General features: G+C 37.1%; 1 protein-coding gene across 3 annotated transcripts in view; it reads left to right on the forward strand.

The window, feature by feature from the left end:
- Nucleotides 1-1,185: 1,185 nt before the first annotated feature.
- Nucleotides 1,186-16,577, forward strand: part of ripor2 (RHO family interacting cell polarization regulator 2) — a 61,670-nt gene continuing 46,278 nt past the window's right edge. For 2 of the 3 annotated variants that reach the window (XM_067410918.1, XM_067410920.1), the window contains exon 1: nucleotides 1,186-1,449. In XM_067410918.1, the coding sequence (XP_067267019.1) occupies nucleotides 1,371-1,449 (79 nt within the window). In that variant the 5' untranslated portion in view covers nucleotides 1,186-1,370. Of the gene's footprint in view, nucleotides 1,450-14,472; nucleotides 14,684-16,577 lie in introns of those variants that run through there. The other variant, XM_067410919.1, reaches the window with a different exon arrangement.

Consider the following 16,577-nt stretch of genomic DNA (forward strand, 5'->3'; position numbering starts at 1 on the left):
AACGTTTCAGAAATAAAATGCTCCGTGATTGTGAACATTTTTGTGCTAATGTTTTGAGAACATTATTAAAGACCAGATAACTCTGAAAGAACGTTCTTTTATAATTATTGGATGAACTCAAGTTCATAACTTTGAGAGAACCTAGTTCTGAGAAAGTTCCATCATAAGTCTGGTTGTTTGGAAAAGCATCATTTAAGGAAACCCTTATGTCCATTGCACAAACTGTTCTGGGTGAGTTACATGTCGCAGTTTAACACTGTTTAAATCCCACACTCTACATTTAAGCAATAATTTAGTGATTCTTGCTTAAGCAAACACCACTTAATGTTAAAGGATGACGCAATCACATCAAAATGTTTCCTGGAAACGTGACGAGTGTGGGTGGATCTATTTTGGTCCCCCTATATAGGACATGTTTTTGAAAGAATCCAGAAGTGAATAATTGCTGTTATAAGACTGTGAGTGTGTGAGCTGACCCCTCCGTTAATGAGATTGTCATTAGGTCTATTCCACAGAGCTTTCATAGGAGGCATGCAGAAAGACTTCAATTCACTGCAGCCTAGTTACTATTTCAGAAAGACTTTAGATGTGAAAAACATGATATTAACTTTCAAACACACACCAAATTGTGTAGTTAAAAGTCTTTATGTGTTACTAAATAAGGTGATTCAGGAGTTTTATCATGTTTGATACACCAATTTCTAAGAACTTTAACTGATTAACATTATCAAAACGTTGCTGAAAAACGTGTTGTACACAATCTACAGTCATCTGATTGAAAGTTAATACTTTTCTAGCAATTAAAATACCTTTTAGAATGGCCCGCCTTCAGATTCGTGTCTTTTACTATACCATAAATGGCTGATGTGATATGATACTCTACAAAAAACACATATGCACACTCTAAAGGGTTCAATAAAATGTTCCATTTAAAAAAAGGTCAACTTTTTCTTGACCTTTAATGGCTGTATGTTGAGGCAGAACCTGTGAACACAACCCCAATTTTATCTCCTAAATCGCTAAGGTTTGGGTCTCAAGATGCTTCAGCCTGACCGCCACTCGAAACAATATTTACCACACACATTATCTCGCTCATTCTGACACTCACACAGGAGATTATGAAATCATCCTGTTGATGAAACTTGGCCTGGATGGTGTGGGCTCCCACACACACTCACACTCAACTTGGTGCAGTGAGTAGAAGCTCAGAGCGGTCCACTGCCTCTCGCCTCTCTGCTCAGGCTCAAGCTGACAGTGGGCTTTACGTTCGCCTGGGGGGGGAAGACAGTCCGAACGTTGATTTAATTTTACAGTATAGTTACTGCTCAGACGCTTAAGCGAAAGAGAAAAGCAAGAGAGGATAAGACGGAATGGCCTTTCCTGACATCACGGAGAATGACATAAAAGAAGTGATGCGTGAGGAGGCAGAGGACGTCTTTGATGATGACGGTAGGGTCATGCTGGGACGGGGTGGGAAGTTTAGGCCATGGCTGTGAGTGAATCTTGTGGAGATGTAGTTTTTATGTGTCATATCTCAACATAATACAAAATTTGTTGAGTGGGCGTTCTTGTGTAACTCCTGGTTGTGTTGAAGTACATCAGTAGATCTGTTTGATAACTCGGATATATTATGATTTGAGCATGTCGCTGTACAGCTGTGCCTGTAAAACTGAAACATTGCAGCCTTTTGGCATTTTAGAAGGTAGTGCATGATCAAACATGTTCATGTGAGTGATATCTGCTGTTTGAGCGGAGGAACAGGATGCTGGTCGACGTTCTGGAAGGCATACATTTCCCCTGTTTGTGAAATTTGCATAAATGAACATACTGTAAGAACTTTAAAAATATTCTGAAGAGAATTTACTGCATAGTTACTCCTAGATGACTCTTTGGAGCAGCACAAACAAAATAATGATTTGAGAATGTAATGTGAATTTCTCTTCTAGTGCTCGAGCATTAGAAATGTTGCTAGAAAGGAGTAGAACTGCTATGATTTGTGTTCAAGCAAGAAAAATCTGCATGTTGCACATACACAAATGTTTGGAGTTGGTAAGAATTTAATGTTTTTGAGAGAAGTCTCTTTGCTCACCAGGGCTGCATTTATTTGATCAAAAATACAGTAAAATACAACAATTTTAAAACTTTTTTTCTATTTAAATATATTTTGAAATGCAATTTTATCATGCGATGACAAAGCTGAATTTTCAGCATCATTATTCCAGTTGTCAGTGTCACATGATCCTTCAGAATCATTCTAATATGCTGATTTGCAGTTCAAGAAACATTTCTGATTAATATCTATGCTGAAAACTGTTGTGCTGCTTAATAATTTTGTGGAAATGTGATAAAAAAAAAATTCAGGATTCTCGTTTATCTGATTGGTTAATCAGATAAACGATCCGGATGATGTACTTTGCAGAGCGACGCGAAAACTCCAGACAGGTTTAGTTTGTATTGGTTTGTAGCATTGATCAGCAGTTTGCAGAAGCAGCAATGGCATCGAGCGATTTTTGCAGGTTGTGCAAAAAAAAAAAACATGAAAGTGAGTGGTATTTACACCCACTTGAGCGATTTGTTTGCTAAACTAAAGAAGTCATTCAGCATCGTCGAGAGGTTAAAAGGAATTGGATTGACGGTCGTACTTGCCGTCGCTTCTCTATCGTCATCGTGTTATACCCGCCAATAACGAGCAAGGTGGATAAGCCAGTCTGTGATTGGTTCCCGCAAAAGTGTTACAGAAGCAGTAGAAATTAATGTACGGGTTTCCAGACTGAGTTGCCGGGCGAAATCAAATCGCCGGCAGATCAGGCTGGGTTTACCCAGTCTAAGTGAGTGCAGCATTTTACCCAAAGTTGAACATTCTTCAACTCGAGGCGACCGGTAAAAAACGCAGAGTGCTCAGCACTTGAGTGTGAAAAAGACGCTCAGCACCTCATTACGCTCCTGGCGTTTAAAAAACAAAAACAATTGAAAAAGTACGCTAGCCACTGGAAAAAAACACTTTGGTGGACACATGGTCTTATTGTCAATTTTAATCAGTTTAATGCATCCTTTTTTACTTAATCTTACTGATCCCAAACTTTTGAAGGGTATTGTGTAGTGGGAGAACTTAAATAATTTGGGTTTTGGGACACCGTTAGTGGACTGAATGATTCACTCTCCAGATGTATTTTTCAAAAGTTCATTATGGTCACTCAAGTCACTTTTGGAGGAATAAACATAATACATAATTCCCATTCCCAAGATCATTCCCATTTTGTTGCTTATTCTGTGTATGAAGGGTTTACATTGGCATCAGTGGGTGTGAAAAACCTAACTCGTCACCTCACTGAACATCCTATATAAACATCACTTCACTGGTAAAGTTGTCCTTTTAAAGCCTGTTTCTAGCAGATGTCAAGTGATTTGTCTGTGATATGCTGTCTTAGACATGTTATCTCCATCTAAGTTCTGAAGAACTGAATGATCTGATTTAACTGCTGTTTCTGTAGAAACCCTGCTGCCTCAGTATGAGAAAGAGCAGGAACGTCTGTGCGTGAGAATAGAGAGAGAAAGAATATAGCATGAAAGTGATTTATTTCACTCAATCCCTGACTGTAAGTTATGATTAGGTCTTTGTCTTTTCCCTGAAGGGTTTGAACTGTAGAAACAGCATGGCTGAGTTTGGATTGGGTGGAAATGTTGCTATGTAGCTATTTATAGACTGTGATTATGTGAATGTGTTGGACATTACCTATCTCTTTCACATACTACATAGAGATTAGTGTTTATCAAATGCAGAAGCATGTGATAGATAATAGGAATAAGAAATAAGGAATATACAGTATAGATAATATACAGTACATAGATATATGCTATTATGGTATCACCATTGTGCATTATTGTGTTGCAGCAAGTAATATCAGAAGACATACATTATTGATATTTGAGAAGTTACACATGAATTGAACCAAAAAGATTTGTAGTCAAATCTGGGCGTCATGCACTTTTTTTTATGGGACATTCCTGACTTGGTGTCTTATATGCCAGATAAAACATGACTAAAAAATGTATTTTATTTTATTATTATTTTATTTTTATTTAACTTTGTGTAGCATGCAAGGGGACCTAAATTCAAATTTCTAATTCATTTTTAATAAACCAGCTAAATTGAAATAATAATAAACAATAGTCAAAATGAAAGGCAGAGTTGTACATTTCCTACCGTAAATACATCAAAAATTTATTTTTGTTTATTTTTTTTGGATATGCATTGCTAAGGACTTAATTTGAACTTTATAGACGATTTTCTCAATATTTTGATTTTTTTGCACTCTCAGATTCCAGATTTTCAAATAGTTGTATCTCGGCCAAATATCCTAATAAACTATACATCAGTGAAAAACGCTTATTTATTCAGCTTTCAGGTGATATATAAATCTCAATTTAAAAAATTGACCCTTACCTGGACCTTTTGTGGTCCAGGGTCACATATCTCCTTTTGTATGATAATGACGGCATTATGGAAAAGCTGTGACTTGATCGTTTTTTTCAATAATCATGCAACCTCTGTATTGTTTCTTTTTTTCTTTTGGAAGTTCAAAATCCAAGGCTCAAAATTATGAGGGAGCACATTATTCTTCCAATATTTAATTTCCATCCAATAAAACCAGCTCACGAGAGTCACTCATATCTTTTCCAGTACACTGCACTAAGGCCATCTAGCTTGCAACCTGGTTTAAACTTTTCCTGAAAACTTTATTTTTTTTCTTTAACCTAATTCAATCAAAAAAAGTGTTTGAGTAAGGGCAACTTTATGGAAACAAAACGCATACTTGTGTTTTTTGCATGTGCTTCATGAGTTATTCAAAAAGGGTTTTCATGTGGCCGCCTGCAGCTCCTTGGGTAGAGAGTGAAGCCTGTTCTCTGGCCCTGAAGCAATGAAGTATGAGCACTGCTGAGAAGACCTGGGTCATGGTGACTATTAGAGTCTTGGTCAATAAAATTAATTTATGTTAGTCCCCAGTATATACCATGTCAGCCATAATGACTAATCAAAATGAGTGCTACTTAAACAAGCAGTTACAGTACAACTACTGGACACATACTTATTAAAGTCACCATGATATCAAAAATGTCAATTTCTATTTTATTAAGAACTATTTATCCCTGCAAATCATTATTTATTTATTTATGTTCATGTGGCCTCATAGTCTTTAATCAAAATTATTTCCCCTCCCTCTTGTAGCGAAATCTCTTCTCTTCTTTGATGATGCATTTACTGGCGAGAGGGCGGGGCAACCTGTCACTCACGTGAGATCACAGCAATAAAGTGACATCAGAACCAGGAAGACTAATTCGCCTCTGGTTACTTTGAGATTTTCCTTGGGGGGGTTTTCGAATTATGTGTAAAATAAAGCCTGTGGTAAACATAACTTGACTATACTTTGACGTTTTGTTCTACAACGTAAATTACACATAGCGAAAATGCGAATTTTAAAGCAGTTATGTTCATTTTTGAAAATGTACATTTTTAATATGCAACTAGATAAGACAGCTTGGGGTGTGAATGTGTGCAGTATAGAACAAAACATCAAAGTATCATCAGAGTTATGTTTACCGTAGGCTTTATTTTACTCATAAATGGAAAAACTCCATTATAAACCCCATAGGAAAATTTTTAAGGAACCAGACTTCTGCACCACTCCAGAGCAAACCATCCAATAGATCCAATCATCCAATCAATTCCCACTGGACAAAATCAAGTCCCGTCTTACATTTTTTTTCTTGTTTGAGAAGAAAAGGGAAGAAAAGACATTTCATGGCGACTTTAATATGACCTAATTAATATTCATGCGCCAGGCTGTTTTATAATATTTCATCCTTGTTTTCATCAATATATACAATTAGAATTGATATTACAACTATTGATTTTGCAGTATTAAATTTAATTTTCTCCTGAATTGTATGCAAAGCATAAAATTAATTAGTTGAGACTTTGTGACATGTTTATGTATTTTAATTTAAAGGTCTTTGCAACTTTTGATTGGGTGAGTCCTCATGTGATATTGAGTCTGCGAGGTGGCAAAAAGCTGCTGTATTATTAAGAACAGCATTTAATCTGGATTTAATGATGTTTTCTGTCAATCAAATCAAGTGCCCATGCAAAAATCAGTGTCGGATTTCAAGCCATTTGTACACCCCCTGATCTATCGCACTCAGGCCAGGGAAACTGTATCCCCTCAGGGGCTTCAGCAAAGCTTACTGTGGTGGCATTAGATTTCAATGCTGAGCTGCTCCATGTATTGATTCCTGCAGGATGGTGGTGCTGCTAGGAGAGATTTACGGGTGTAGTTTGGCTTTAACTGAGATGTTATCTGTAGGCCTGTGGATCAGAACTTGCTTTATACAATGTGCTCACTCATCATCACTCATGCAACACATGTCTAAGGCTGCCAATGAATGATGTCAGTGTCTATGTCAGCAAAGCAGGACAATTGTATTGTAGCTCTAAATGGCCGTATGACGTGCACCCATCAACCTATGGCTCATTGTTATCAGAAGCAGATTTAGTGTAGGAGTCAGAAAGTGATGTAGCACTGATCATTTCACACAGCTGTTTGATTCACCACAACAAACACTTTTTAAGGTAACAAGATCAAAGTATACTTTTTTTTAACTATAGTTACCACAGATTACACTGATTATAAGACTGAAATCTGACTGGATGAGCCTTGTTCAAAGTTGTATTGAGTTCCATTTAAATGTGCCACTTCTGTATAGCTACAAATCACCTACAGTTTATATTATAATATATTAAAATTTTCATTTTATAAAATCAATAAACCACTTTAAAGTGTTAGTTCACCCAAAAATTAAAATTATGTCATTAATTACTCATGCTCATGTTGTTCCACACCCGTAAGACCTTCGTTCATCTTCAGAACACAAGATATTTTTGATAAAATCCGATGGCTCAGTGAGGCCCCCATTGACAGCAAGATAATTAACACTTTCAGATGCCCAGAAAGCTACTAAAGACATTTTTAAAACAGTTCACGTGACTAAAGTGGTTCAACCTTAATGTTACGAAGTGATGAGAATATTTTTTGTGCGCCAAAAAACAAAATAACGACTTTATTCAACCATATCTAGTGATGGGCGATTTCAAAACACTGCTTTAGGAAGTTTCGAAGCTTTACGAATTTTTTTTTTTCTGAGTCAGTGGTTCGGTTTCAAACTGCCAAAGTCACGTGATTTCAGTAAACAAGGCTTCAAATTTCAATGGTTCACATGACTTTGGCAGTTTGATACACATTTATCTGCTTTTGTTAGATTGTGCCTCAAAAATGATGAGAAAAATAACAATTTGAGATGATTAATATCTTATTTTTTTTAAGGATGTATTGAATTATAAGACTATAAGAAAATATTTTTTTGCAGTGTATCTTTTCTTTTTAATTTTATTTTTGGGCGTTTTGCATCTTTTAGTGGTCGAAATAGAAGAGAAGTAACTTGAAATTATTGGAGAGTGAAAGCGGGAGTGGGATGTAGGGCATTGCGTGAACACACTGACACCGTGCACTCGCCGCTAGACTGGATCCCCAAAAAACATTTTTTTCTCAGATATACAGGCATATTTTCATAAGTATGTCATCTTTTGCTTGTTGGTAGGTTCAGGCTTATGCCGACTGGAGGCTTTAGTCCCTCTCACTGCAGCTTGCGTGCATGAGGTTTATCCATCCATAGTAGCGTGTGATGCTCTGGGCAAGTGTGTCAGAGGAAAGCAGCCATGACCTGGTCATAGCGACTCAGGACACATGCCCTTGAGCACACAGAACAAACTGTGCATCTTCATTGTGAGAGGAAAAGAACATGGAATTACTGTTCTTTCTTTGAGCAGCCAGAGTGGTGTTTTTTAAAAGACAAGTGTTTCAGGTGTCACGTGCACAATGATTGTTGTACATTACGATGTTGTTTTTCCTCACCACACATTACGAAGGCCTCCACTGACCTACTTTAGACCAAACAAGCAGAGCTTACACAAACACGAGACTACTATTACTGTATTCTTGTGTGTACCGTGGGTGAAAACGCACAATGTGGAGAAGTGAAACACTGATGAGGCCATTGACAGATGAGCAAAGACACTTCCCAGTTTGCGCTGATCCACCATTCTGTTAGAAAACGTGATCCACTGATCTGGAGCCAGCATTCCCCAGCTGATTCTTTAGCTTTATGTCATTTACAATGTCATAACTGATCTCAATCTTACCATAAACCTATTATACTGATATTGTACTGAACACCTGGAGGCCGGCTGTCCACAGACAGCTGTGTGGGTTGGCACCGTGGGCTGCTACCTGCTCAGAGCCTGTCATTAGGACCAAAGGCAGGAGATCAGCCACAGGGCATGGCAGCCTATAATCTAAAGTCAGGCTTACTGACTGCTTTCAAACACCATGAAATATACACAGTTTTGCGGTGCTGCAGTTTCAAAGGGTTCAAGGGAAAATTTATGGCCACCTGACAATTTACTTAGAGCTAGATTTATACATTTTACAAGGAAATGTGAGTGGTTCCTACTCCATGCAAAACTCACAATAGTGTGCTTTCTGCTAAACCAGTGCACAGTTCACAACCTTTGTGACTCCAACAATATTCAAAGGCCCGACATTCCTAGTTTCTGTAAATTCAGTTTCAGGATTTCAGAACTCACATTCTTTTTAACCAATACATGACTTTTCAAGTTGGTTGTGATTTACTGGATAAAGATTTTAAAAATATATATTTTTTTAACTCACAATTTCTTTCTCATAAAATGCTTAGAGTTTGGCATGACTAGAAAAATGTATATTCGTTATAAGGAGTTTTGAGATTGTATTCATTTACATGACATTTCCAGGTCTAGAAATCAGATTTTTAAAATTAGGCTACCTCCTTTTTCCAGGATTTTCTTTTTTAAGAAAAAGTGTGAGGGATACTTAAATTAAGAAAAATCTTGATTTTTAAAGTGGTGGCTGATTATGATTTCACTTTTTTAACTTTAGTTCGTGTGTAATGTTGCATAAACAACAACTGAAAAGTTACGACACTACGATATTTTCTTTTAAAGAACTCACTGTTTAAGGACTACAACATTCAGCTGGTAGGAACAAGCTTCTTCCCTGTCTTTAGTGACAACAATAACACTAAAATTTACATAAACCCTGGGTGAGGCGATGTTGTGCTGGTTTAGAGAAGGGGAAGAGTTGTTGTAGTAGAGTGTTGTTGGCATGCCGTCATTTTACGCTGGACTGCTTCACAAACGAGGGTCAATTCAATGCTGGATTTGCACAAAAGAATAACATGACGGCACATGCTAGTCGAGGAGTTGAATCAACTCCACAGCAACTACATAAATTTATCCACTACCCATTCAGAAACGTCATGTTGCATTCTAAAAGTTGTAACTTCTTTCCGAGTCTCTCATCAGTGTCCGACTCTGGTTTTAACAATGTAAGGCTGAACACCCTTACTGACAACCGTCATTTTGGCTGTGTGAGATTCTCCGGCTTTGTTGGAAGTTTGCCGAGGCCCCTATATTGAGCTCCAGTCCATTGGTTGAGAACCACTATGCTAAATGAATAATTATACAGATAAATAAACGTAATAAGTAAACTGCATACAATTACTAGAATTAACCTCTTCTACGTTTTTAAATAGTGTTTTATATCATTTTGATATTTTTGGGGGCATAAAGTTAAACATGAGTGCGATACAAATGATATCATTACAGGGATAGTTCACCCAAAAATGAAAATTCTGTCATGAATTTCTCACCCTCGTGTCGTTCCACACCCGTAAGACCTTCATTCATTTTCAGAACACAAATTAAGATCTTTTATGTTTTTATATAGAGTTTTATTTGAATTACAAATCATTTTGATATTTTTGGGGGCATAAAGTTAAACATGAGTGTGATACAAATAGTATTAGTTCTACCAATAATTAAATTTTTAGTCATTAGTTACTCACCCTCATGTCGTTCCACATCCGTAAGACCTTTGTTCATCTTCGGAACACAAATTAAGAAACTTTTGAAGAATTCCAATGGGTCAGTGAGGCCTCCATTGCCAACAAGATAATTAACACTTTCAGATGCCTAGAAAGCTACTAAAGACATATTTAAAACAGTTCATGTGACTACAGTGATTCAACCTTAATGTTATGAAGTGACGAGAATACTTTTTGTGTGCCAAAAAACAAAAATAGCGGCTTTATTCGACAATATCTAGTGATGGGCGATTTCAAAACACTGCTTCATGAAGCTTTACAAATCTTTTGTTTCGAATCAGTGGTTTGGAGCTCGTATCAAACTGCCAAAGTCACGGCCCCCACTGGTGAACCATTGAAATTTCGAAACACTTAAGATGTAACAAAGCCAAAGTTTACTGAAATCATTTTGTTTTTTTTGGCACAAAAAGTAACATTAAGGTTGAATCACTGTAGTCACATGAACTATTTTAAATGCATCTTTACATCTGGGCATCTTTAGCTTTCTGGCCATCTGAAAGTGTTAATTGTCTTGCTAGCAATGAAGGCCTCACTTAGCCTTCAGATTTTATCAAAAATATCTTAATTTATGTTCTGAAGATGAACGAAGGAATGACATGAGGGTGAGTAATTAATGATAAAATTTTCATTTTTGGGTGAACTAACCCTTTAATAATAATAAAAAAAACTTCTTGAAAAAAACTTCCAATCTAACAAAACCTTGTTTGTTAGATTGACATAATATTTCATTTTTATTTCTTAGAAAAAAAGGCATTTTGTTAAAATATCATAAATATTATTAAGATTAATATTTTAATCAAATCAAGTCATGTTGTGACCAACATGGAGAAATGTAAAAAAATAAAATAAATGATATCATGATAAGGACCCCCTCAGACAATTTTTAGTACTGGTTGCTATAATCTTGGCAAAGGTTGCAATTTTTTCTGCATAAATTCTCATTTACAGAGGTACTAATAGAATATTTTCATCTTGTTAAAGTGATCATTCTGTCGACAGCTTCGCACATACTGATCTTCAGCTGCGCTCATCTGGCTGCTTTTTGTAACCTCTTGACCTCAGTGGCATGCCGTAACCTATTTCTGTTTGTCTCTCTGAATGGTAGTGTTCGCAAATTCTTGAGACATATTTGTTAAACAGAATTGTACAAACGTGTGTGGATGATTCCTGCTCAGTTAATGCATGGGAAGACAGCAGCATAAGATACTAAGACAGATTGATTGGACATGATCAGTGTTTTTTTATTTTAACTTGTATAAGTGCATGTCCAGCCTCTATAAATGCCAGTGATGATACAAATAAGATGTCTTTGTATGTGAGTGTTGTCACATTCCTTCATTGCTTATTGACTGAACTCATAGAACCTGCTGTTTGCATTTGCATTTCACCGGCTAACCTGTTTAAGGTCAGTTGCAAGTGAATGGAGAGAGCTTTTGCTTTTGTATCAGGCTCCTTTAAGCCTGAGAACTGTTTGTACAGGGCTCCAGTAAATATAGCTTCTCATCGGGGGCTGCTGATGACAGCCATAATTACAGGATGAGGCGAGCAGCAGCTGAGAGAGAGAGGATGCATGTGGAGGTGTCTGTGCCACAGTGTCCAAGCCTGTCTGGATACACTCAGTCTCTCCGACTATTATACAATACATTGCAAGGAACAGGAGTGATGAACCACCAAGGTCAGGTTTAACCACAATGAGCTCAGCAGGAAGACTGGGGCATAAAGAGTGAGACGTGATGTAAGGTAGCTTTCACAGTAACTGTACCTAAATCAGGTGCTCAAAATTGAATGTGGTCAGGCTGATTCTGCTATAAAGTGCAGTGCCTGGAAGGTACATTTCCTCCACCTACAGCAAAGACTTCAGCATGATGGATAAATATGTGAGTTTTGCGGATGAAAAGAGAGAGATATTTCATGCATAATTAATCCTTCTAATTGATCTCTTATCTGCCCACATTGTCTAAAAAAAATAACAGTGACACTCAGTATAGTCCCATTTGTATTGCTTCCATTCAACTTGCAGAAATGTTTTGTTTGTTTTTTGTCTCTTAACTGTTGTTTTTTTGGGGTATTTTCCTTGTAACTGTGCTTGAAATTGTGGTAAGATATGTTGCTTATTTAAAAAAATGGTAGTAGTACATATAGGCCTATCATAATTATCACTAACATTAAAACAGAAAGAAAAATTGGATATGGCACATCATTAACATAATCATTCATAATAATAGTCACTGTCCATTTAATGAACCCAATGTTCAGCGATGCTCAGCTTAAAGGGTTAGTTCAACCAAAAATTAAATTTCTGTCCTTAATTACTCACCCTCATGTCGTTCTAAAACTGTAAGACATTTGTTCATCTTCGGAAAACAAATTAAGATATCTTTTATGAAATTCGAGAGTTTTTTTTTTTTTTTTGTCAAAAACAACGAAATTACCACATTCAAGGTTCAGAAAAGTAGTAAAGACATCGTTAAAATAGTCGACGTGACTACAGTGGTTCAACCTAAATGTTATGAAGCAACGAGAATACTTTTTGTGCGCCAAAACAAAATAAAAATAACATCTGGAAGCTCAGGAATGTGTGTTAAAGGGTTAGTTCAACCAAAAATGAAAATTCTGTCATTAATTACTCACTCTTATGCCGTTCCACACCCGTAAGACCTTCGTTAATCTTCAGAACACAAATTGAGATATTTTACTTGAAATCCGGTGGCTCCATGAGACCTCCATAGGGAGCAATAACATTTCCTCTCAAGATCCATAAAGGTACTAAAAACATATTTAAATCAGTTCATGTGAGTACAGTGGCTCAATATTAAAGGGATAGTTCACCCAAAAATGAAAATTTGATGTTTATCTGCTTACCCCCAGGGCATCCAAGATGTAGATGACTTTTTTTCTTCAGTCGAACGCAAATTATGATTTTTAACTGCAACCGCTGCCGTCTGTCAGTCAAATAATAGCAGTGATTGGGAACTTGAACAATAAGAGTCGAAAAAACTTCCATAGACAAATCCAAATTAAACCCTGCGGCTCGTGACGGCACATTGATGTCCTAAGACACGAAACGATCGGTTTGTGCGAGAAACCGAACAGTATTTATATAATTTTTTACCTCTAATACACCACTATGTCCAACTTCGTTCAGCTTCCGGCTAGTGAGGTCTGATCGCGCTCTGACAACGGAAGTGATGTCTCGCGCTCATTGAAGTATATGGGCGAGACATCACTTCCGTCACTAGAACACGTTTTTTGACCTCACTAACAGGAAGCTGAACGAAGTTGGACATAGTGGTGTATTAGAGGTAAAAATTATATGAATAATGTTCGGTTTCTCGCACAAACCGATCGTTTCGTGTCTTAGGACATTAATGTGTCGTCACGAGCCGCAGGTTTTAATTTTGATTTGTCTAAGCAAGTTTCATTTACTGTTATAGTTGAAGTTCCCATCTACTGCTATTATTTGAATGACAGACGGCAGCGGTTGCAGTTAAAAATCATAATTTGCGTTCGACTGAAGAAAAAAAGTCACCTACATCTTGGATGCACTGGGGGTAAGCAGATAAACATCAAATTTTCATTTTTGGGTGAACTATCCCTTTAATATTATGAAGTGACAAGAATATTTTTGGTGCACCAAAAAAAACAAAATAACGACTCATACAGTGATGGCCGATTTCAAAACAATGCTTCAGGAAGCTTCGGAGCACAATGAATCAGCATGTCGAATCAGCTGTTCGGAGCGCCAAAGTCACGTGATTTCAGCAATTTGGCTGTTTGACACGCGAACCGAATCATGATTCGATACGCTGATTCTTTGTGCTCCGAAGCTTCCTGAAGCAGTGTTTTGAAATCGGCCATCACTAAATAAGTCGTTATTTTGTTTTTTTTTTGAGAGAGGAATTGTCATTGCTGGCTATGCAGGCCTCACTGAGCCATCGGATTTCATCCAAAATATCTTAATTTGTGTTCTTGAAGATGAACGAAGATCTTTCAGGTTTGGAACAACATGAGGGTGAGTAATTAATGACAGAAATTTAATTTTTGGTGAACTATCCCTTTAACAAAGATATCCAGTCCAGACTTTAACATTGGTATTCCAGCATATACACAGGTCAGTAGTCTGCAGCTTGTACTATTTTCTATAGTTTGCAGGTTTCATGTAGCTTACAGGGACACTGATCTATTTTAAATATGTAAAACACCTACAGACACATAGTTTAAGCAGCCTAAAATTCACCCTGACAGCTGAGCACATACACTATTAATGCCAGCCCCTGTACACTACAATGTGTTTTTAGACAAGCCTGAAGCCTCGAGTCAGTCAAGGGTGGTGAATATGTACTGTAGTGACAAAACGAGAAGACCCCGCCCACTTCCACAGCGCTGCTTGCTGATTGGTCCATGGCGGCTGTGAGGGAGCGCTACAAATCTGCACGAGTGTACTACATATGATTTTTGATCCGTTGCTGTCGTTCCGGATGGTTTCGCTCAGCAAAGTCTGCACGTTTTGCTGTAACGTTACTAGTTTTATTTAGCACACATCAGCACACGAGCCGCAGAAAGGAGAAGTGATATTTTACTTTCATGGATGGAAGTGCCCAACTCGAGTAAATAACATTCACTGGGAATAAGTTTTCTCTCTCGTGCGGTGAGTACGGGCTGTATACTTGACACTACAACGCATTTTAATCTTTATATTTTTGCTCACTGTAGCGACATGTGAATTTTGCAGCGTGGGTTTGCTAGAGTTTATTCTCAAATGACAATATTAAGGAATAATTGTTGTTTACCATCAGTTGCCTTTTGTTTTGATGCATTGTGCATGTGATGAACTAACGTTACCGTTTTTAACTCAGCATCCGAGTCAAAGATTTATATCCTCCTTTGATATTCAGTTTAGATAAATCCATTATATAAACAGACTGAAGTTTTGTTCATTTGTAGTACTACGCGAGAAGCACGTAATTGACATTTGCAGACGCTGGCCAGTATTTTAAAAAACTATTTTTTTTTTTCTGTTTCATTTAATAAACTCAATGTAATATATCCCCCGCTTTTAACTGAATGGACTTCAGTTCGCTTCTCGAACGAATCGTTCTTTTGAGTCGGATCTTTTTTTAAGGAATTGGGTGAACCGGTTCACAAAACAGTTTCGTTCAGTTGTCAGGCTTCAAGAAGCTGCAGTTCTAGAAGTTGAAGTTGGTTTATGCGGGTGTGATTTAAATGGTTTTGTGATGAGATAATGCAAACTGCCAACAGGACACCTGATTATATCTGTTTGAACCTGCTGTAGTTGTAGTATACTTTGGCAGCTGTCAGTTCAGTATTTCATGAGCTCATATGCATGACACAGTGGCATGTTTACTTCCAGAAAGTGAAATACTTCTCTTGGAGGTTAGGCTACTTTCAATATAAAAGCGAATATAACATGATTTAAAATATTGGTTTATATCTCAATATTTTGCGATAAACCAAAAATATATTGATTACATAAAATGCTTTCATGCTTTTCATGTATCTTGTATCTTTTTTTTTTTTTAATTTTCATATATTTTTTTGTTGTTATTGTTGTTGGTATGTTGTAATTTATCTCGCCGCTGGCTGTTATTGATATTCCTCCAGAGAAAATGAATGAGAAAAATACTGTGGGTGGTCACTGTTACGCTCTATTGGAGGGGGCTTCTAGAGTCGAGAGCTGCCAAAACGATGACAAATGAGTATTTCTCAGAACTTCATATCTGAAGATCTTTCTCTGATTAAAACCCACCTTTCCCTTCCTTCTAACTCAAGCTCCCTCCCATTCCCCTTTTATACTCTTATCTCTTTAATCTCAGCCTCTCAAAAATGTAATGTATTGCATTTTTAGATCACATTCTGCTCTCTGTTTTCTGTTTGACATGTCAAAGCAAAGATTCAGTGGTTAATCAGTTCTATCTTGATCTGCTGAGGCAATTATTTGAACATTGTTTGTTTGAATTCAATACATTATGGCTTATTATTTGACACAATGGGCCATTATGGCAATCCAGACAGTCCTTGAGGTCTGTTTAAAATCTCAACAGTGAGAATAATGAGTGTTGATGTTATTTACATTAATTCATTATCTATTTTCTATAGCAAAGAAAGGGGATGTTTGGATTTTGAGTGTACTTCAGGGCAAATTGTATATCTTCAGCAGTGCATGTTATTTCTTATTCGTGAATTTCGCTGGATAAGGAAAAACTCAGTGAAACTTGGCAGGCGTTCAGTAAGATGAAGCCGCTTTACTGCAGGCTCTTCAAAAACATTCGATCCTGGTTCTCTGGAAAGGCGATTGAGCACATCAGCTTTGTGAGTTGATGTTAAGCTGTTTACAGTAATGTTTACCCCTACTGTTTTTCCTTAGGCTTTAGTGGTTTGAATTTTCACAGCTGATAACCATTGAATGCTCCTCTCTTGGTGGTCATCAGTGTATAATCCTACTCAGAATGCCTGTCGTCTCAGGAGCCAACTTGATTTTTGTAATAGATGTCTACTGGCTTTGCTGAAATCTGTGTTATATC

The sequence above is a fragment of the Chanodichthys erythropterus genome, chromosome 15, assembly GCF_024489055.1.
Source record: "Chanodichthys erythropterus isolate Z2021 chromosome 15, ASM2448905v1, whole genome shotgun sequence".
NCBI lineage: Eukaryota > Metazoa > Chordata > Actinopteri > Cypriniformes > Xenocyprididae > Chanodichthys > Chanodichthys erythropterus.